Source organism: Rhinopithecus roxellana, chromosome 8 (genome assembly GCF_007565055.1).
Source record: "Rhinopithecus roxellana isolate Shanxi Qingling chromosome 8, ASM756505v1, whole genome shotgun sequence".
NCBI classification, from domain to species: Eukaryota; Metazoa; Chordata; class Mammalia; order Primates; family Cercopithecidae; genus Rhinopithecus; species Rhinopithecus roxellana.
In genome coordinates this window covers 14,598,990-14,621,294 of record NC_044556.1, presented here as the reverse complement: position 1 = coordinate 14,621,294, position 22,305 = coordinate 14,598,990, and the positions used below count along the sequence as shown (strand labels likewise).

The 22,305-nt window shown below is 53.8% G+C and overlaps 1 protein-coding gene across 3 annotated transcripts in view; it reads right to left on the bottom strand.

Annotated features, from left to right (window-relative positions):
• The window catches only part of UHRF1 (ubiquitin like with PHD and ring finger domains 1), a 54,875-nt gene that overhangs the window by 7,442 nt on the left and 25,128 nt on the right, over positions 1 to 22,305 (bottom strand). For all 3 annotated transcript variants that reach the window (XM_030936623.1, XM_010367224.2, XM_030936624.1), the window contains 10 exons: positions 18,428 to 18,528; positions 18,125 to 18,311; positions 12,153 to 12,276; positions 11,951 to 12,058; positions 10,122 to 10,226; positions 8,259 to 8,365; positions 4,145 to 4,307; positions 3,922 to 4,059; positions 473 to 611; positions 120 to 292 (listed from right to left, as the gene is read on the bottom strand). In XM_030936623.1, the coding sequence (XP_030792483.1) occupies positions 120 to 292; positions 473 to 611; positions 3,922 to 4,059; positions 4,145 to 4,307; positions 8,259 to 8,365; positions 10,122 to 10,226; positions 11,951 to 12,058; positions 12,153 to 12,276; positions 18,125 to 18,311; positions 18,428 to 18,528 (1,345 nt within the window). The remainder of the gene's footprint in view (positions 1 to 119; positions 293 to 472; positions 612 to 3,921; positions 4,060 to 4,144; positions 4,308 to 8,258; positions 8,366 to 10,121; positions 10,227 to 11,950; positions 12,059 to 12,152; positions 12,277 to 18,124; positions 18,312 to 18,427; positions 18,529 to 22,305) is intronic.

The following is a 22,305-nucleotide window of genomic DNA, read 5'->3' as shown; positions in this document are numbered from 1 at the left end:
TCAATGTGCTCAGTGCCACTGAGCTGTACACTTGAAAATGGTGAAAATGGTAAATAAGCTCCATACATTTTACCGCAATCAACGCAAAACAGGGCGACGAGTGAGCCGCGCGTGCCTACCGGGCTGCCGCTCGCCGGCCGGTCCTTGAGTGACGCCAGCACCTCATTCCACAGCTTGGCATTGCTCTTGTCCTCTCTGATGAGGCTGCTCTGCTGGGCCGTGAGACTATAAGGCTCCACCTTGGATTTCTTGGCTGTCCGGCGTGGGGACACGGCCCTGCTCGGGCCACCTCCTGGAAGAGGGCGGGGCGCGTAAGGGAGGGGGACGTGGCCGAGGGAGGGGCGCGTGGCCCGAGCTGCCGGAGACACACCCACCTGCTCCCACGTCCATACGACCCCGACCCCACACCCACGAGACACCCACCTGCTCCCACACACATAAGACGCCCACCCCACACCCACCAGATGCTCACCTGCCGACTTCCGCTTCCACTTGCCCTTGCCCGTCCTGGGGGATGTGAAGCCCCCCTCCTGCTGCTCCTCCTCCTCCCTCTTGCTGTTCTCCTTCTCTCGCTCTCGGTTGGCCAGGGCTTCCAGGTAGCCTTCTGGATACTTCAGGAGAAGGAGGGACGGGTGTGAGTCAGGCTTGGGGCCCCCTGGGACCCGCCTGCTCTTCCCGCCCCCTTGCCAGGTCTGGGTTTCCAAACGCACCTGACCCCCGATCCCCCTGAAGAGCACAGGGTAGTCCTCCCTTATCTAGTTTTGCTGTTTCAGTGACCCAAAGTCAACTGAAAATGTTACATGGAATATTCCAGAAACAATTCCTAAATTGTAAACTGCACACTGTTCTGAGGCGTATGATTAAATACTGAACCTTCCCCTTTGTCCAGCGTCTCGATTCTCCTGCCTCTGCTTCCCGAGTAGCTGGGGTTACAGGTGCCTGCCACCACACCCAGCTCATTTTTGTATTTTTAGTAGAGATAGGGCTTCACCATGTTGGCCAGGCTGGTCTTGAACTCCTGACCTCAGATGATCCACCTGCCTCAGTCATCCGAAGTGCTGGGATTACAGGCTAAATATAAAATGTTAATATTAAACATTACAATTTTTATTACATAAGCTCAGCACTTTGGGAAGCCAAGGCAGGGGGATCGCTTGAGCCCAGGAGTTTGAGACCAGCCTGGGCAACATAGCAAGATTCCCTCTTCAAAAAAATTTTAAAAAATAGCCCAGTGTGGGCCGGGCGCGGTGGCTCAAGCCTGTAATCCCAGCACTTTGGGAGGCCGAGACGGGCGGATCACGAGGTCAGGAGATCGAGACCATCCTGGCTAACACGGTGAAACCCCGTCTCTACTAAAAAATACAGAAAATTAGCCGGGTGAGGTGGTGGGCGCCTGTAGTCCCAGCTACTCGGGAGGCTGAGGCAGAAGAATGGCGTAAACCTGGGAGGCGGAGCTTGCAGTGAGCTGAGATCTGGCCACTGCACTCCAGCCTGGGCGGCAGAGCGAGACTCCGTCTCAAAAAAAAAAAAAAAAAAGAAAGAAAAAGAAAAAAAACATTATGTATCTATGGTTTGGGACTATCTCTGGTTTCAGGCATGTGCCGAGGACTTTGGAAGTGTCCCCTGGTAACGGGGGGTGGGGACGCCTGTGGACTCAGCTCTTCCTTCACTGTGGAGCCTCGACCAGTGGCTAATCCTGCCTAATCGCAAAGCTTCACTACGAACAAGAGGAGACTAAGAGGAGATAATCGGCCAAGCTCCACCTGGCAGGGTCGGGGTAAGCGCATTTAATGTGAGTGAACGCTGGTGACGTGTTCAGCAGCACATCCCACCAATAAGATCTCGTCTTTATGATTGACATGAGGGCAGGCAAGCTTTTGCTTCTAGGGCCCCTAGGGTAAATGTTTTCAAGCCTTATGGGTCTGGACTGCAAGTGCTGAGGGCAGGCTACTTCAGTGAGTGAGCGCGACTGTTTCCTCAGAAACTTCACTTATGAACACCTGACCCCAGAGCCTTAGTTGGCCAAATTCTGATGATTCTGAGGACTCGTGCCCTCCCTGTCCTCATAGGGCACCATCGCTCTATTTTGAAGAAACCTACAGTCACGTCTGACTCTCCAGTGTCTCGGGAAATCTTCGAGCTCCTTTCACATCTTTATGTTGCAATGGAGATGAGAGTCAGAAAAAAAAAAAAAAATCCTGGCCAGGGTCAGCAGCTCACACCTATAATCCCAGCACTTTGGGAGGCAGAAGCAAGTGGATCACCTGAGGTCGGGAGTTCCACACTAGCCTGGCCAACATGGCAAAATCCCATCTCTACTAGAAATACAAAAATTAGCTGGGCATGGTGGTGCACCTGTGATCCCAGCTATGCGGGAGGCTGAGACAGGAGAATCGCTTGAGCCTGGGAGGTGGAGGTTGCAATGAGCCATGATCACGCCTGCACTCCAGCCTAGGTGACAGAGCAAGACTCCATCTCAAAAAAAAAAAAAAAAAAAAAAGAAAGAAAAGGCTGGGAGTGGTGGCTTACGCCTGTAATCCCAGCACTTTGGGAGGCACTGGCAGGTGGATCACCTGAGGTCAGGAGTTCAAGACCAGCCTGACCAACAAGATGAAAACCCGTCTCTACTAAAACTACAAAAGTTAGCCGGGCGTGGTGGTGGGCATCTGTAATCCCAGCTACTCGGGAGGCTGAGGCAGGAGAATCGCCTGAACCTGGGAGGTGGAGGCTGCGGTGAGCTGAGATCTCACCACTGCACTCCAGCCTGGGCAACAGAGCGAGACTCCATCTCAAAAAAACAACCAAATAAAATCCTACTCCCAACAGAAGCTGAGGTTGTCTCTCCCATTACTATTTTTCTCTCTAGTTCCTCAGCTTCTGAAATTCCCCTTTTGAAATTTGCACAAATCCGTTCAAAAGACAACCTTAGCGACCCCCTCGGGTAGACGATGTCAGGCTCTTGACAGCAATTAAGATTCCTTAAATAGTCCCACAGTTCATCTGCTGTAAAGCAGCTCCCTGCAATGGACAGAAAACACCGTGTTGCCAAAATGCTGCGCCGCTCCCTGAACAAGCTCTCGGCAGATCCCACAGCAGCGGGGAGGTGAGAGATGGCTCGGGGATATTCATCCTCCCCATTTTTCCATCCGGACCTCTCTGGATTCCACCAGTTTGGTTGGTTTGTTTCTGTTTTTTTTGTTTTTTGTTTTTTTTTTAATGAGCCAAGAGAAGTGAAAACAGGACATCAGATGCCTGACTGGTCTGCAGCGATCCCTTTACCGACACAACAAAGACAAGCTAGTCTGGTTTTCAACTCTGAGACACGGCAGGCAGAGACGCAAATGTCATCTGCGCATCCCCATCACCCCCTGGCTGGAGGATTTATATAGGACAGCTAGGGGGGCGCCATCAGCTGGGGCCCTGGAAATTGTTCTGGATCAGAGAGAAACCAGGAAAGCATGGGCCCGAGACGGGAGGCCTCTCAGAGTGCTCGGCACGGTCCAGACCGTGAGCACCACAAGCCCAGGCCAGGCTCATTCTGCGACCCGCAATGACCTTTAAGGATGACAGCCTCCGAGCGGTTCACGTGGTGCCCAGGCTGCCTGGGTGGGAAGTGCCAGAGTCATCACAGAGTCCGGTGGTGCTGTTTTTGAGACGGATTCTCACTCTGTCACCCAGGCTACAGTGCAGTGGCGCCATCTCGGATCAATGAAACCTCCACCTTCCGGGTTCAAGCAATTCTCCTGCCTCGGCCACCTCAGTAGCTGGGATTACAGGCACCCACGACCACGGCCAGCTAATTTTTGTATTTTTAGTAGAGATGAGGTTTCGCCATGGTGGCCAGACTGGTCTTGAACTCTTGACCTTAAGGGATCCATCCGCCTTGGCCTCCCAAAGTGCCATCCCTCATCCCAGACGCACCTGCATGGTCAGCCCCAGCTTCTTGGTCCGGTCCTTCCCTTCTTTCGTCCAAGGACCAGGCTCATCATCGTCCCTCCGCAGGAGGTAACGCCACACGAGAAACCCGGACTTCCCCTTCTCAGGCCAGTATTTCACCACCTGCAGGGAGCGGGCATCAGTGTCAGGTCCACCAGAGGCAGCCCCAGTGGGGACAGAGCCCCCGGCTTCCCCAAGGGGCACTCACCTTGTAGATGCCATCGTAGCGGTTGCCCTCGGCCGGGGCGTACTTGCTGTTCTTGCCACCCTTGACGTTGCGCACCACCCTGACCGGCTTCCCTGACCGCCAGTCCTTGGCCTCAGCCCCTTCTTGGTCATTGATGGGAGCAAAGCAGTTGAGAGCCAGCGCCCTGTGGGGACAGTCAGGACCCCACGCATTATAGGTGAGGATGTGCCCCCCAAAAAGGAACCACAGGAGTCGGGAGTGATGGCTCAGGCCTGTAATCCCAGCACTTTGGGAGGCAGAAGCAGGCAGATCCCGAGGTCAGGAGTTCGAGATCAGCCTGACCTACATGATGAAACCCCGTCTCCACTAAAAATACCAAAGTTAGCCGGGCGTGGTGGCAGGCGCCTGTAATTCCAGCTACTTAGGAGGCTGAGGCAGGAGAATCGCTTAAGCCTGGGAGGCAGAGGTTTCAGTGAGCCGAGATTACGCCACTGCACTCCAGCCTGGGCAAAGTGAGATTCTGTCTCAAAAACAAAAAAAAGATTAATATTTCAAAAACAATATATATAGACGGGAGGATTGCCTGAGCCCAGGAGTTCAAGACCAGCCTGGCCAACGCAGCAAAACCTCATCTCCACCAAAAAAAAAAAAAAAAAAAAAACTTAGCCAGGCGTGGTGGCATGCACTTGTAGTCCCAGCTACTCTGGAGGCTAAGGTGGGAGGGTCAGTTGAGCCCAAGGAGGTCGAGGCTGCAATGAGCTATGATCACACCACTGAACTCCACCCTGAACATCAGAGGGAGACCCTGCCTCAAAAAAAACAAAACAAAGCACGCGCACGCGCGCACACACACACACACACAGGTAAAAAAAAAAAACAGAGAAAGGGTCTCACTCTGTCACCCGGGCTGGAATGGCATGGCATGATCATGCCTTACTCACTGCAGCCTCCTGGGCTCAAGCCATCCTCCCACCTCCGGCTCCCAAGCTGGGACTATAGGCCCCCACAACCATAACTAGCTAACTTTTTTTGAAACTTTTTGTAATTTCAATTTTGCTTAATTTTATGTTGCACAAGCAGGTCTCAAACTTCTAGCCTCAAGCAATCTTCCCACCTCAGCCTCCCAAAGTGCTGGAACTGTGGCATGTGACACACCACCCATGGTCCATGTGTTTTTTAGATACTTAGTTACCGATTTTGTGTGAGAGAGAGTATGTATATGTGTGTGTGAATGTGTGTATGTGCCAGTTGTTTTAGATAATGGTATGAAAAACATTATATCTTATATTTCTACCTAGCTAGAGGTCTCCTAAAGACATTTTTCAAAGCGGAATTACAGTGTCAAGAATAGTTCATTTATAAAGCTCTTCGTACAAACAGGCAGAAGAGATTTCCAGAAAGATGGTTCCAATTTGTATTTCTACCAACAGTGGAATGCTATTATACTCCCTGATCAATCTCAACATTTTAGAGTTTTTGGCCAGCTTTATCGGAGAAACAAAGAGTATCTCACCACAGCCTCCGTTTGTATTTGATTACAAAAGTCGAACAATTTATTGTGGCCACTGGCCGTTTGCATGTCTTTTGTGCATTATTTCCATATTCTTTTTTTTTTTTTTTTTTGAGATGGAATCTCGCTCTGGCGCCCAGGCTGGAGTGCAGTGGAGCGATCTTGGCTCACTGCAAGCTCCACCTCCTGGCTTCATGCCATTCTCCTGCCTCAGCCTCCCGAGTAGCTGGGACTACAGGTGCCCACTACCATGCCAGGCTGATTTTTTTTTTTTTTTGTATTTTTAGTAGAGATGGAGTTTCACCGTGTTAGCCAGGATGGTCTCGATCTCCTGACATCGTGATCCGCCCACCTCGGCCTCCCAAAGTTCTGGGATTACAGGCGTGAGCCACCACGCCCGGCCTCTTTATGAGTTTCTTTTCTTTTTTTTGAGATGGAGTCTCACTCCTGTCACCCAGGCTGGACTGCAATGGCATAATTTCGGCTCACTGCAACCTCCGCCTCCCTGGGTTCAAGCAATTCTCCTGCCTCAGCCTCCCAAGCAGCTGGGATCACAGGTGCCTGCTACCACACCCAGCTAATTTTTGTATTTTTAGTAGAGATGGGGTTTCACCACATTGGCCAGGCTAGTCTTGAGCTCCTGACCTCAGGTGACCCACCTCCCTTGGCCTCTCAAAGTGCTGGTTTTACAGTCGTGAGCCACTGCACCCGGCTCTTCTATGAGTTTGTTGATTTGCAACAGCTCTTTATAGTATAAAGACACAATCATGTGTCATGTCAAGAACTCCTCCTAGTCATCTGGCTTTTAATTTATAGGATTTATTTATGTCATATATTTATAATGTTTAGATCATCGAATCTGTCTTTTCCTTTGGGCTTATATAATAGTTTTTATGCTGAAAAAGTCCACCCCCATCCTATCATCAGGGGCCAAGCAAATTCTGGCCCATCACATCCTTTTGCAAATAAAATTCACTGGAACCCAGCTATGCTCATTCACTTACATAGGGTCTGTGGCTGATTTTGTGCTATGACACAAGAGCTGAAGAGGTTCTCTGCATAGACTGTGTGACCTGCACAGCTGAAGCAATCTATTTTTTTTTTTTTTTTTGAGACGGAGTCTCGCTCTGTCGCCCAGGCTGGAGTGCCAGTGGCGCCATCTCCACTCACTGCAAGCTCCGCCTCCTGGGTTCATGCCATTCTCCTGCCTCAGCCTCCCTAGAAGCTGGGACTACAGGCGCCCAACACCACACCCGGCTGATTTTCTTGTATTTTTAGTAGAGACGGGGTTTCACTGTGTTCGCCAGGATGGTCTTGATCTCTTGACCTCGTGATCCGCCCGCCTCGGCCTCCCAAAGTGCTGGGATTACAGGCGTGAGCCACCGAGCCCGGCCAGAAGCAATCTATTTTGAAGGTTTTTTTTTTTTTTTTGGAAACAAGATCTGAGTCTGTTGCTGAAGCTGGGGTGCAGTGGCGCAATCTCAGCTCACTGCAGCCTCGGCCTCCTGGGCTCAAGTGATCCTCCTGCCTCGGCCTCCTGAGTCGCTGTGACTATAGGCACATGCTAACACACCCAGCTCACTTTTTTTTTTTTGAGACGGAGTCTCGCTCTGTTGCTCATTTTTTTATTTTTACTTTTTTGTAGATGGGGTGTCTCACTACATTGCCCAGGCTGGCCTTGAACTCCCTGAACTCAGTTGATCCTCGAGCCTCGGCCTCCTGAAGTGCAAGAATTATAAGTGCAAGCCACCAGGCCCAGCATTAAGATACCTACTATCAGCCAGGCGCAGTGGCTCATGCCTGTAATATCAACACTGGGAGGCTGAGGAGAGCGGATCACCGGAGGTCAGGGGTTCGAGATCAGCCTGACCAACATGGCGAAACCCCATCTCTACTAAAAATACAAAAATTAGCCAGGTGAGGTGGCACGCACCTGAAATCCCAGCAACTCAGGAGGCTGAGGCAGGAGAATTGCTTGAGCCCAGGAGGCAGAGGTTGCAGTAAGCAGAGATTGTACCACTGCACTTCAGCCTGGGCAACAGAGCAAGACCCTATCTCAAACAAACTAACAACCCAAGATACCTATTCTCTGGCCTTTTATAGGGAAGTTTGCTCTCATCCATCTGAATGGCTCACAGTATATGGCACATAGAAGGGAGGAACCAGACCGGGCGTAGGGGCTCACACCTGTAATCCCAGCACTTTGGGAGACAGAGGCAGGCAGATCACTTGAGGTCAGGAGTTGGAGACCAGCCTGGCCAACATGATGAAACCCTGTCTATGGTGAAACCCCGTCTCTACTAAAAGTGCAAAAAGTAGCCAGGCATGGTAGCAGGCACCTGTAATCCCAGCTACTCAGGAGGCTGAGGCAGGAGAATCACTTGAACCTGGGAGGCAGAGGTTACAGTGAGCCAAGATGGTACCACTGCACTACAGCCTGGGGGACAAGAGCAAAACTCCATCAAAAAAAAAAAAAAGAGAGAGGAACTGAATGCCAGGCATCAATCACTATGTTCTACTAAGCTCCTAATGAGACTATCACTTGCCGGACATGAGGCCCAAAACAGAACCAAGGACTCGGCAGATGTGTGCCGCTCAGGAAATAAGAAGGCTGATTCCACGAACCTGTTGGTGTTGGTGAGTTTCTGATCACAAGACTGTTCCGCGGTCCTCTTGTTGCCGGAAAGATCTCGGCCACCACTACCTGTGTATGTGAAAAAATTCCCATTGTCCTGAAACAGATAAGAAGGCTGGGTGAACCCTCTGCAGAGGCAAAAAGAGAGACTGCATCGAAAGCAAACCCCCCAGGATGGCTACTTTCAAAGAAACAGAAAATAACAAGTGTTGGTGAGAACGTGGGGAAATTGGAGCCCTCTGTAAACTGTCGGTGAGACTGCAGAATGGCGAAGCGACTGTACGGTGTGGTGCGTCCTCAAGAAACTAAACAGAGGGCTGGGCACAGTGGCTCACACCTATAATCCCAGCACTTTGGGAGGCTGGGGCGTGAGGATCACTTAAGCCCAGGAGTTCAAGATCAGCCTGGGCAACATGGTGAAACCCCATCACCACACACAAAAAAAAAAATACAAACATTAGGTTGGCGTGGCCGGGCGCAGTGGCTCACGCCTGTAATCCCAACACTTTGGCAGGCCGAGGCGGGTGGATCACGGGATCAGGAGATCGAGACCATCCTGGCTAATACAGTGAAACCTCATCTCTACTAAAAAATACAAAAAAAAAAAAATTAGCCAAACATGGTGGCAGGCGCCTGTGGTCCCAGCTACTTCAGAGGCTGAGGCAGGAGAATGGCATGAACCCAGGAGGCGGAGCTTGCAGTGAGCCAAGATCGCGCCATGGCACTCCAGCCTGGGCAACAGAACGAGACTCCGTCTCAAAAAAAAAAAAAAAATTAGCTTCGCGCTGGGCACAGTGGCTCACGCCTGTAATCCCAGTACTTTGGGAGGCCGAGGTGGGCAGATCACGAGGTCAGGAGTTCAAGACCACCCTGAACAACATGGTGAGACTCTGTCTCTACTAAAAATACAAAAATTAGCTGGGCATGATGGCACGTGCCTGTAATCCCAGCTACTTGGGAGGCTGAGGCAGGAGAATCACTTGAACCCAGGAGGCAGAGGTTGCAGTGAGCCGAGACCGTACCACTGCACTCCAGCCTGGTGACAGAGCGATACTCCATCTCCAAAAAATTAGCTTGGCATGGCAGTGCATAATGCCTGTAAGTCCCAGCTTCTTGGGAGGCTGATGTGGGAGGATCACTAGAGCCCAGGAGGCAGTGGCTGCAGTGAGTTGTGATCACACCACTGCACTTCAGCCAGAATGAGACTCAGTCTCCAAAAAAAAAAAAAAAAAAAAAAAAAGAAAAACATTCAACATAGAATTATCACAGGACCCTTGAATTCCACCTCTGGATATACACCCAAAAGAACAGAAAACGGGCTGGAGATACTTGTACAGCCATGTTCATAGCAGATCTATTCACAGCAGTCAAAAGGGGAAGGAACCCCAGTGCCCACAGACGGACAGACAGATCGACACAGCGAGGTCCCTCCACACAGCAGAATAGGACTCGGCCGTGAGCGAAAGGGGAACCCTGACACGTGCGACAACATGGACAAAGCAAGGACGTCGGGCTCAGGAGAGGAGCCAGGCACGTAAGGACACACACTGTGTGATTCCACTCCTAGGAGGTCTCCAGAGTTGTCAGTCACAGAGGCAGGAAGCAGGTTGGGGGGTGCCAGGGACTGGGAGGGGGTGGGGAGCAAGTGCTTCGTGGAGGTGACGTTTCAGGTTAAGATGAGAAACTTCTGGAGATGGTGGTGGTGATGGTTGCATAGCAATGGGAATATACTTCATGCCACTGGGAACTGAGCATTTAAAAAACGCTAGGATGGGAAATGTTGTTGTATGTATTTTACCACCATCCAAAAAAATACAGCAACCCTCCCCCACGCCTCCCATGCACACACTCACCACGTCATCCTCGTAGCCCCCCGCCAGGACTAGGGAGTACGCTCCGTCGTTGCTCCGGCCATGGATGCCGGCCACGTGGGGCCGATGGACACCCGACTCGCTGACCTGAGGATGCCACCAAGACATACATGGTGTCCTCTGCAATGACTGCAGCAGAGAAGCTCCACCACCCTCCTCCTCCCTACTCCGCGGAGCCAGTGGCCTCACTTTTACGCCAAACGTGTAGGCCTGCGAGTGGCCTACTATGTGTGCTGCTCGGCCAGAGATGGCCAGTTTGAGCTGCACCATGAGAACAGCTGGCATGAATGCCATTCCCATCAAGCGTGCACGGGGCAGCCTCACTGCTGATCCCTGATGCTCCACTTCGGCCTCCAGAAAGTGGGGGTGATGGCCGGGCACGATGGCTCACACCTGTAATCCCAGCACTTTCAGGGGCCAAGGTGGGTGGATCACTTGAGGTCAGGGGTTCAAGACCAGCCTGGCCAACAAGCTAAAACCCTGTCTCTACTAAAAATACAAAAATTAGCCAGGCGTGGTGGCGTGTCTCTGTGATCCCAGCTACTGGGGAGGCTGAGACAGGAGAATCGCTTGAACCCAGGAGAGGGAGGTTGCAGTGAGCCGAGACCACACCACTGCACCCTAGCCTGGGCAACAGAGCAAGACTCCATCTCAAAAAAAAGAAAAGTGGGGGTGACAAGTATCTGGTGGGACTGAGTTCTAAATGAGGTTATGATATACAAGCCGGCCTGGCCAGGCGCGGTGGCTCAGCCTGTAATCCCAGCACTTTGGGAGGCCGAGACGGGCGGATCACGAGGTCAGGAGATCGAGACCATTCTGGATAACACAGTGAAACTCCGTCTCTACTAAAAAATACAAAAAACTAGCCGGGCGAGGTGGCAGGCACCTATAGTCCCAGCTACTCGGGAGGCTGAGGCAGGAGAATGGCATGAATATGGGAGGCAGAGCTTGCAGTGAGCTGAGATCCGGCCACTGCACTCCAGCCTGGGCGACAGAGTGAGACTCCGTCTGCAAAAAAAAAAAAAAGCCAGCCCTCATTGGGCCGGTTGAGGTCCAGCCTGCCACTCACTCCACAGAATGCCCTGAGAGGCCCTGGCCTAAACATGGGGCCCCGGCCAGCTGCTAAGCCCTAGAGATACAATGCTGCCCCAGGAGCTCCTAGCCGCTGCACGCCTGGCCCCATGAACTCCATGAGGAGGCCCAGCTCGTCCACCCAGCTCAGTGCGTCTCACCCAGGGGCAGTTTTGCCTCCCAGGGGACACTCAGATGCCTGGAGACGTTTCTGGTTGTCATGACTTGGGGCGACGTGAAGTGGGTGGAGGCCAGGGACGCTGCTCAGCACCCTGCAGCGCCCAGGATGGCCCCGCCCCAGAGAACCACCTGGCTCCAATGTCACTAGTGCCAGTGTCTCGTCTGCCGTGACACACAGCCCACAGCTGACAGCACCCAGCACTGTCAACGCCCAGTCACAGGTGGGAGCTGCCCCAGTGACAGATCACAACCAGGGCTGAGACAAGTCCCTTTTAGCAGCTGCCACCACTTCCCTGGGAGAGGAGCTTTGGGAATGACCTTATGTGCCTCCAAGCAGAGGAGCACCAGCCTCCGCTCCCAAGGATTGATTTCAGGTCTCCGGTAAAATAAGGAGTGAACCCAAACCTGCACACTTTCCACACCTCTCTGCGGCTGGACAAGGCACCGCTGGGACCTGGTAACCACCTTGACCCCTGGCTGGCCGAGGCCAGGAGAAAACTGCCCCCAGAAAAGCAGGATGAGCCCGCGTGGCCCCTGGAGCCCGGGGACGCTGCAGGTACCTGGACTCGGAACCGCCACATGGTGCCCACGGGGATCCCCGGGATGGGTCCGTAGTGGTTGGACGGGACGATGGTGCATTCCTTGGTGCGGCCCACACAGGCCATGCCCTGTCCCAGGCGCAGACACAAAGAACAACAGCGTGAGCCACGGGGGTTGGCAGGGGGGGAAGAGCCGCGGGCGCGTGGGGAGGACCCGCCTCACCTTGCCCCAGTCCCGCTGCGAGGACGATGTGGCCGAGGCCATCTTCGCCTTCTTCTTGCTCTCTCTCAGCCGCTCTCCCGCCAGCACCACCTCGCTAGCATCATTCCGGCACTCAGGGCAGTACCTGTGGGGTCGGGATTGTCACTGCCCACGCCCAGCCTGGCAGACGTCTCAGCCAACACGTGCCCTCTGCCCATGCGTCACGGACACAGCTCTCCCCGCCCGGCACCCCTTCCATCCTGCCCTGTCCACACTGCGGGCCACTTGGCACACGCACGAGGCTGTTTACATTTAAATTCATTCAAACTAAGCCAGGCGCGGGGGCTCATGCCTGTAATCCCAGCACTCTGGGAGGTCAAGGCAGGCAGATCACCTGAGGTCAGGAATTCAAGACCAGCCTGGCCAACATGGTAAAACCCCATCTCTACTAAAAATACAAAACTTAGCTGGGTATGGTGGTGGGCACCTGTAATCCCAGCTACTCAGGAGGCTGAGGCAGGATAATCACTTGAAACCAGGAGGCAGGGGTTGCAGTGAGCTGAGGTTGCACCACTGCACTCCAGCCTGGAGGACAGAGTAAGATTCCATTGAAAGAAAGTAAAGAAAGAAAAGAAAGGGAGGGAGGAAGGGAGGGGAGGGAGGGGGAAGGGGGGAGGGGAGGAAGGAAAAGAATGAAAGGAAAGAAAGGAAGGAAAGGAAGGAAAGGAGGGAAGGAAAGGGAAGGGAAGGAAGGGGAGGGAGGGGAGGGGAAGGAAGGGAAGGGAGGGGAGGGGAGAGAAGGGAATGGAGGGAAAGGAGGGGAAGGGAGGGAGGGAGGAAGGAAGGAGGGAGGGAAGGGAGGGAAGGGAAGGGAGGGAAGGGAAGGGAAGGAAGGGAAAGAAGGGAAGGAAGGGAAGGTAGGAAGGGAAGGGAAGGAAGGGAAGGGAAGGAAGGGAAGGGAAGGAAGGGAAGGGAAGGAAGGGAAGGGAAGGAAGGGAAGGGAAGGAAGGGAAGGGAAGGAAGGGAAGGGAGGGGAAGGGAGGGGAAGGGAGGGGAAGGGAGGGGAAGGGAGGGGAAGGGAGGGGAGGGGAGGGGAGAGGAGGGGAGGGGGAGGGAGGGAAGGGAAGGGGGAGGGAAGGGGAGGGGAGGGGAGGGGAGGGAAGGGAGGAAGGAAGGGGGAAGGAAGGAGGAAGGGAGGGAAGGAAGGGAGGGAAGGAAGAGAGGGAGGGGAGGGGAGGGGAAGGAAGGGAAGGGAAGGGAGGGGAGGGGAGAGAAGGGAAGAGAGGGAAGGGAGGGGAAGGGAAGGGAGGGGAAGGGAAGGGAGAAAGGGAGGGAAGAAGGAAGGAAGGAGGGAGGGAAGGGAGGGAAGGGAAGGGAGGGAAGGGAAGGGAAGGAAGGGAAAGAAGGGAAGGAAGGGAAGGTAGGAAGGGAAGGGAAGGGAAGGGAAGGGAGGGAAGGGAAGGGAAGGAAGGGAAGGGAAGGAAGGAGGGAAGGAAGGAAGGGAAGGGAAGGTAGGAAGGGAAGGGAAGGGAAGGTAGGAAGGGAAGGAAGGGAAGGAGGGAAGGTAGGAAGGGAAGGGAAGGAAGGAGGAAGGGAGGAAGGGAGGAGGAAGGGAGGGAATGAAGGGAGGGAAGGAAGGGAGGAAGGAAGGGAGGGAAGGAAGGGAGGGAAGGAAGGGGAGGGAAGGAAGGGAGGAAGGAAGGGAGGAGAAAGGGAAGGGGAGGGAAGGAAGGGAGGAGGAAGGAGAGGCGAAGGGAGGGAAGGGAGGGAGGGAAGGAAGGGAATTTTAGGAGGAAGGAAGGGCGGGAAGGAAGGGAGGGAAGGAATGGAAGGGAAGGAGGGAAGGGAGGAAGGGAGGGAGGAAGGGAGGGAAGGAAGGGAAGGGAAGGAAAGGAGGGAAGAAGGGAGGAAGGAAGGGAAGGGAGGGAAGGAAGGGAAAGGGGAGGACAAGGGAAGGGAGGGAAGGAAGGGGAGGGAAGGAATGGAGGGAAGGAATTGGGAGGGAAGGAAGGGAGGGAAGGAGGGAGGGAGAAGGAAGGGAAGGGAGGGAAGGAAGGGAAGGGAAGGGAGGGAAGGAGGGAGTGAAGGAAGGGAGGGAATGAAGGGAGGGAAGGAAGGGAGGGAAGGAAGGGATGGAGGAAGGGAGGGAAGGAAGGGAGGGAAGGAAGGGAGGGGAGGGAAGGGAAGGAAGGGAAGGTAGGAAGGGAAGGAAGGGAAGGGAGGAAGGGAGGAAGGAAGGGAGGAAGGAGGGAGGGAGGAAGGGAGGGAAGGAAGGGAGGGAAGGAAGGGAGGGAAGGAAGGGAGGGAAGGAGGGAAGGAAGGGAAGGGAGGAAGGGAGGAGGAAGGGAGGGAAGGAAGGGAGGGAAGGAAGGGAGGGAAGGAAGGGAAGGGGGGAAGGAAGGGAAGGGAGGGAAGGAAAGGGAAGGGAAGGGAAGGGAGGGAGGAAGGGAGGAGGAAGGGAGGGAAGAGAAGGGAGGGAAGGAAGGGAGGGAAGGAAGGGAGGGGAGGAAGGGAGGGGAGGAAGGGAGGGGAGGAAGGGAGGGAAGGAAGGGAGGGAAGGAAGGGAGGGAAGGAAGGGAGGGAAGGAAGGGAGGGAAGGAAGGGGGAAGGAAGGAAGGGAAGGAAGGGAAGGGAAGGAGGAAGGGAGGAGGAAGGGAGGGAAGGAAGGGAGGGAAGGAAGGGAGGGAAGGAAGGGAGGGAAGGAAGGGAGGGAAGGAAGGGAGGGAAGGAAGGGAGGGAAGGAAGGGAAGGGAAGGTAGGAAGGGAAGGTAGGAAGGGAAGGAAGGGAAGGGAAGGGAAGGGAAGGAAGGGAAGGGAGGAAGGGAGGGAAGGAAGGGAGGGAAGGAAGGGAGGGAAGGAAGGGAGGGAAGGAAGGGAGGGAAGGAAGGGAAGGGAGGGAAGGAAGGGAGGGAAGGAAGGGAGGGAAGGAAGGGAGGGAGGGGAGGGGGGGAGGGAAGGAAGAGAGGGAGGGGAGGGGGGAGGGGAGGGAGGGGAGGGAGGGGAGGAAGGGAAGGAAGGGAAGGGAAGGGAAGGAAGGGAAGGGAAAAGAAGGGAGGAAGGAAGGAGGAAGGGAGGGAAGGGAGGCAGGGAAGGGAGGGAGGGAAGGGAAGGAAGGGAAGGGAAGAGGGGATGGGAGGGGAGGGAGGGGAGGGAAGGGGGAGGGGAGGGAAAGGGGGATGGGAGAGAAGGGAGAGGAAAGGGAGGGAAGAGAAGGGAGGAAGGGAGGGAAGGGAAGAGAAGGGAGGAAGGGAGGAAGGAAGGAGGAAAGGAGGGAAGGAAGAGACGGGGGGAGGGGAGGGGAGGGAAGGAGGGAAGAAAGGGAAAGAGGGAAGGGAAGGGAAGGAAGGGAAGGGAAGGAAGGGAAGGGAAAGAAGGGAAGGGAAGGAAGGGAAGGGAAGGAAGGGAAGGGAAGGAAGGGAAGGGAAGGAAGGGAAGGGAAGGGAAGGAAGGGAAGAGAAGGGAGGAAGGAAGGAGGAAGGGAGGGGAGGGAAGGGAAGCAGGGAAGGGAGGCAGGGAAGGGAGGCAGGGAAGGGAGGCAGGGAAGGGAGGCAGGGAAGGGAGGAAGGGAAGGAAGGGGAGGGGAGGGAGGGAGGGAAGGGGGAGGGGAGAGAAGGGCGAGGGAAGGGAGGGAAGGGAGGGAAGGGAGGGAAGAGAAGGGAAGAGAAGGGAAGAGAAGGGAAGAGAAGGGAAGAGAAGGGAAGAGAAGGGAAGAGAAGGGAAGAGAAGGGAAGAGAAGGGAGGGAGGGAGGGAAGAAGGAAGGGGGAAGGGAAGAGAAGGGAGGAAGGAAGGGAGGGAGGGAGGAAGGAAGGAAGGGAGGGAGGAAGGATGAAGGGAGGGAAGGAAAGGGAAGGGAGGGGAGGGGAGAGAAGAGAGAGAAGGGAGAGAAGGGAGAGGGAAGGGAGGGAAGGCAGAGAAAGGAGGAAGGGAAGGGAAAGAAGGAAGGAAGGGAAGGAAGCAAGCAGGTTCTCTGTTGGCCTTCCAGGGAGAATTCCACGGATCTTCCAACAGTGGGAGTGAACGAAATGTGGGATGTGAGAAATACACGGGCAGATTCCATGGGTGCCTTCTCCCTGCCGTGGACTCAGCTTCCCCATCTCCACGATGGGGGGCAGGGCAACAACAGCACCCACTTCTGTGCTGGAGGAGTGACCATGAACACACACAGGTCCTCAGACCCGAGCCCAGCGTGTCACAACCTCCCGATCCACATCCACAGTTGTCATCATGTGCACCAGGAACACAGTGGCTATGAAACCTCCTCTCACAGAAGCTGTGAAGTCCCCTGGGCTCTGTTCTCTGGCTGGCCACAGGTCTTGCCCACTCAAGGAACATGGGTGGGAAAATTTCCTCACCACTTTTCCCGCCCTTTTTTTTTTTTTTTTTTTTTTTTTTTTTTTTTTTGAGACGGAGTCTCTGTTGCCAGGCTTGACTGCAGTGGTACGATCTCAGCTCATGGCTCCCGGGTTCAAGCAACTCTCCTGCCTCAGCCTCCTAAGTAGCTGGGATTATAGGCACGTGGCACCATGCTTGGCTAATTTTTTTGTATTTTTAATAGAGACGGAGTTTCACCATCTTGGCCAGGCTGGTCTCAGTCTCCTGACCTCGTGATCCGCCTGCCTTAGCCTCCCAAAGTGCTGGAATTACAGGCATGAGCCACTGCGCCTGACCCTATTTTTATTTTTCTAAAGAAATAGGGTCCCGGGCCGGGCGCAGTGGCTCAAGCCTGTAATCCCAGCACTTTGGGAGGCCGAGACGGGCGGATCAAGAGGTCAGGAGATCGAGATCATCCTGGCTAACACGGTGAAACCCCGTCTCTACTAAAAAAATACAAAAAAAAAGCTAGCCAGGCGAGGTGGTGGGCGCCTGTAGTCCCAGCTACTCAGGAGGCTGAGGCAGGAGAATGGCGTGAACCCGGGAGGCGGAGCTTGCAGTGAGCTGAGATCCGGCCACTGCACTCCAGCCTGGGCGACAGAGCGAGACTCTGTCTCAAAAAAAAAAAAAAAAAGAAAGAAATAGGGTCCCACTCCCATCACCCAGGCTGAGTACAGTGGCACGATCACAGTTCACTGCACCCTCGACCTCCTGGGCTCCAGCGATCCGATCCTCCTACCTCGGCCTCCCAAGTGGCTGGGACCACAGACAAGCACCACCATGCCCAGGTACTTTTCTTAAATTTTTTGTAGAAATGGGGCCTCCAGGCCGGGCATGGTGGCTCACACCTATAATCCCAGCACTTTGGGAGGCTGAGGCAGGCAGATCACTTGAGGGAAGGCGTTTGAGACCAGCCTGGCCAAGATGGTGGAACCCCGTCTCTACTAAAACTACAAAAATTAGCCGGGTGTGGTGGCGGGCACCTGTAATCCCAGCTACTCGGAAGGCTGAGGCACGAGAATTGCTTGAACCTGGGAGGCAGAGGTTGCAGTGAGCCGAGATAGTGCCATTGTACTCCAGTCTGGGTGACAGAGCAAGACTCCGTCTCAAGGCCGGTTGCGGTGGCTCACGCCTGTAATCCCAGCACTTTGGGAGGCCGAGGCAGGGACATCATGAGGTCAGGAGATCAAGACCATCCTGGCTAACACGGTGAAACCCCGTCTCTACTAAAAAAAAAAAAAAAAAATACAAAAAAATTAGCCCGGCATGGTGGCGGGCGCTTGTAGTCCCAGCTACTGGGGAGGCTGAGGCAGGAGAATGGCATGAACCTGGGAGGCGGAGCTTGCAGTGAGCTGAGATCGTGCCACTGCACTCCAGCCTGGGCGACGGAGCGACACTCCGTCTTGGAAACAAAAGAAAAAAAAAGAAACGGGGTCTCTACGTTGCCCAGGCTGGTCTTGAACTCCTGAGCTCAAGTGATCCTCCCGCCTTGGCCTCCCGAAGCACTGGGATTGCCGGCGTGAGCCGCCATGCCCGCCCCTCTCCTGTCTCTCCTCAGTGCCCCTCTGGGGATTTGCAGGGGCCACTCTGGTCTCCCTGCGGCAGGCAAGGCTATACTCACCACTCATCCTCGCTGGGAACGCTGCTGAGGGGCGGGTTCAGGCAGTAGATGTGGAAGGCCATGTCACACTCATCGCACATGAGCTGCTTGTCGGGGTCCTGCCGGCCCCCGCACAGGTGGCACGCGCAGACCCGGCACAGTCTGTTCACGTCGTCCTTGCAGTGCTTGCAGGACGGCCCGCTCTTCCCTGGGCACGGGGCAGCAGGGTCAGCTCCGGCGGGGCCCGGCCAAGCCAGAGACGGGACAAGAGCCCCCGCCCCGTGCCCACCGCGGAAGATGGGGAAAGGCTGGCTCAGAACTCACGTCTCATGGGGTTGTCAACCATAGGGCTCCCTTCGCCCGGACGCTCAATCTTGAAGACTTCGTCCACGAAGATGATCCGACAGTCATTCAGAGAATCATCCCTGCAAGGAATGAGGACGCTGGAACATTCTGGCCACCTGACCCTGTCGAGGCCCCTAAATCTACTCTTAGAGCGCTTGAACACCACGTGTTCTCAGGATACCTGGGGCAACAGCTCAGCTACGCCCCCTAGCAATCAAAGCCGCACTCACAGAAGATGAAAATACAGAAACCAGAGTTTCGTTGCAGGATGCCCTGGGGACAATGAGTTTGAACCTTTGGCTAAGGAGCACCAAACCAACAAGAATGGACAAGCAAGACGCATAACGGCGGGCCGGGCATGGTAGCTCACACCTGTAATTCCAACACTTTGGGAGGCCAAGGCAGGCTGATCACCTGAGGTCAGGAGTTCTAGACCAGCCTGGCCAACATGGCGAAACCCCATCTCTACTAAAAATGCAAAAATTAGCTGGCCATGGTGGCGCCCACCTGTAATCCCAGCTTACCCATGAGGCTGAGGCAGGAGAATTGCTCGAACACAGGAGGCGGAGGCTGAAGTGAGCCAAGATCGCACCACTGCACTCCAGCCTGGGCAACAGTGAGACACCGTCTCATCAAAAAAAAAATAAAAATCAAGTCTGGGCACCATGGCTCACGCCTGTAATCCCAACACTTTGGGAGGCCGAGGTGGGTGGATCATGAGGTCAGGAGTTCGAGACTAGTGTGGCCAACACAGTGAAACCCAATCTCTACTAAGAATACAAAAATCAGTCGGGCATGGTGGCGGGTGCCTGTAATCCCAGCTACTCGGGAGGCTGAGGCAAGAGAATCACTTGAACCTGGGAGGTGGAGCTTGCAGTGAGCTGAGATAATCATGCCACTGCACTCTAGCATGGGCGACAGAGCGAGACTCCGTCTCAAAAAAAAAAAACACACACACAAAGATCAATAATCTGACATCTCCATCAGCAACGACCAAGGGAAACAGCGTCTGAACACACACTGCGTGTGTAATTCTAAACTTTCTAATAAGCACGTTTGAGAGGTAGACATAGGTGGAAGCAATTGGAGTATGTTCCATAGAACCCAGTGTAGACAGAAGATTATTTCAACATGGAATGAATATGAAAATGTTATTAATGAGCTACTTTTGTACCAGATCTCTAAAAGCCCACGTGTATTTTCTTTTTTTTTTGAGACGGAGTCTCGCTCTGTCACCCAGGCTGGAGTGCAGTGGCCGGATCTCAGCTCACTGCAAGCTCTGCCTCCTGGGTTCACACCATTCTCCTGCCTCAGCCTCCCGAGTAGCTGGGACCACAGATGCCCGCAACCTCGCCCGGCTAGTTTTTTGTATTTTTAGTAGAGACGGGGTTTCACCGTGTTAGCCAGGATGGTCTCAATCTCCTGACCTTGTGATCCGCCCGCCTCGGCCTCCCAAAGTGCTGGGATTACAGGCGTGAGCCACCGCGCCCAGCAGCCCGTGTGTATTTTACACTCACAGTACGTTCCAGGTCCTCCTGGCCACATTTCGAGCACAGCACATGTGGTTCTTGGCTATGGGACACTGTGGGAACACATCGACCCACCAGCTCACAGGGAGAACAGACACACGCAGCAAGCGACATCTCCTGGTTATCTCTACAATCTGGATAGAGCCATTTGGACCTCCTGGGAAAAATGACCAGGATTCCTCCACAAATAAATTGTTAAGGAAAAGGAGGCTGAGGTAGGAGGATTGCTTCAGCCCAGGAATTCAAGGCCGCAGTGAGCTATCATTGCACCACTGCACTCTAGCCTAGGTGAGAGAGCAAGACTCCGTCTCAAAAAAAAAAAAAAAAAAGCTGGGCCCAGTGGCTCACGCCTATAATCCCAGCACTTTGGGAGGCTGAGGCGGACGGATCACGAGGTCAGCAGATCGAGACCATCCTGGCTAACACGGTGAAACCCCATCTCTACTAAAAATACAAAAAATCAGGCCGGGCGCGGTGGCTCAAGCCTGTAATCCCAGCACTTTGGGAGGCCGAGACGGGCGGATCACGAGGTCAGGAGATCGAGACCATCCTGGCTAATACGGTGAAACCCCGTCTCTACTAAAAAATACAAAAAACTAGCCGGGCGACGAGGCGGGCGCCTGTAGTCCCAGCTACTCGGGAGGCTGAGACAGGAGAATGGCGTGAACCCGGGAGGCGGAGCTTGCAGTGAGCTGAGAGCCGGCCACTGCACTCCAGCCTGGGCGGCAGAGCAAGACTCCGTCTCAAAAAAAATAAAAAATAAAAAAAAATAAAAAAAAAAATACAAAAAATCAGCCGGGCGTGGTAGTGGACGCCTGTAGTCCCAGCTACTCGGGAGGCTGAGATAGGAGAATGGCGTGGACCTGGGAGGCAGAGCTTGCAGTGAGCCGAGATAACACCACTGCACTCCAGCCTGGGCAACAGAGCGAGACTGTCTCAAAAAAAAAAAAAAAAAATCATGCTGCTATAAAGACACATGCACACGTATGTTTACTGCGGCACTATTCACAATAGCAAAGACTTGGAATCAACTCAAATGTCCATCAGTGACAGACTGGATTAAGAAAATGTGGCACATATACACCATGGAATACTATGCAGCCATAAAAAAGGATGAGTTTGTGTCCTTTGTAGGGACATAGATGCAGCTGGAAACCATCATTCTCAGCAAACTATCACAAGAACAGAAAACCAAACACCGCATGTTCTCACTCATAGGTGGGAACTAAACAATGAGATCATTTGGACTCGGGAAGGGGAACATCACACACCGGGGCCTATCACAGGGAGAGGGGAGGGGGGAGGGATTGCATTGGTAGTTATACCTGATGTAAATGACGAGTTGATGGGTGCTGACGAGTTGATGGGTGCAGCACACCAACATGACACAAGTATACATATGTAACAAACCTGCACGTTATGCACACGTACCCTAGAACTTAAAATATAATAATAATAAAATAAAATAATTAAAAAAAAAAAAAGAAAGAAAGAAAGAAAAGCATATTCTAAGACTGGGTTTAGTGGCTCATACCAATGATCCCAGCACACTTTGGGAGGCTGAGACAGGAGTATCACTTGAACTCAAAAGTTCGAGACTAATCTGGGCAACATAGCCAGAACCGCCCCCCATCACTGCTACTGGAAAAAAAAAAAAAAAAAAAGGCCAGGTGCAGTGGCTCACACCTGTAATCCCAGCACTTTGGGAGGTCGAGGCGGGTAGATGACCTAAGGTCAGGAGTTCAAGACCAGCCTGGCCAACATGGTGAAACCCCTTCTCTACTCAAAATACGAAAAAAAAAAATTGAGCCAGGTGCAGTGGTGCACGTCTGTAATCCCAGCTACTCGGGAGGGTAAGACAGGAGAATTGCTTCATCCTGGGAGGCGGAAGTTGCAGTGAGCCGAGATCACACTACTGCACTCCACCATGGGTGATACAGCGAGACTGTCTCACCCAAAAAAAAAAAAATTGTCTCACCCAAAAAAAAAAAAAAAAAATTAGCCAGGCATGGTGGTGCACACCTGTGGTCCCAGCTACTTGGGAGGCTAAGGTGGGAGGATTGCTTGAGCCCGGGAGGTTGGGGCTACAGTGAACTGAGAGTTTGCCACTGTACTCCAGCCCGGGCAACAGAGCAAGACCTTCTCTCAAAAAAAAAAAAAAAACCTGACCAAAACAAAACTGTCTCATGCCAGGTGTGGTGGCTCATGCCCGTAGGCCCAGCAAGCATTTTGAGAGGCCGAGGTGGGTGGATCACCTGAGATCAGGATCGCTTGAACCCAGGAGCCAGAGGTTGCAGTTAGCTGAGATCTCGCCACTGCTCTCACAGA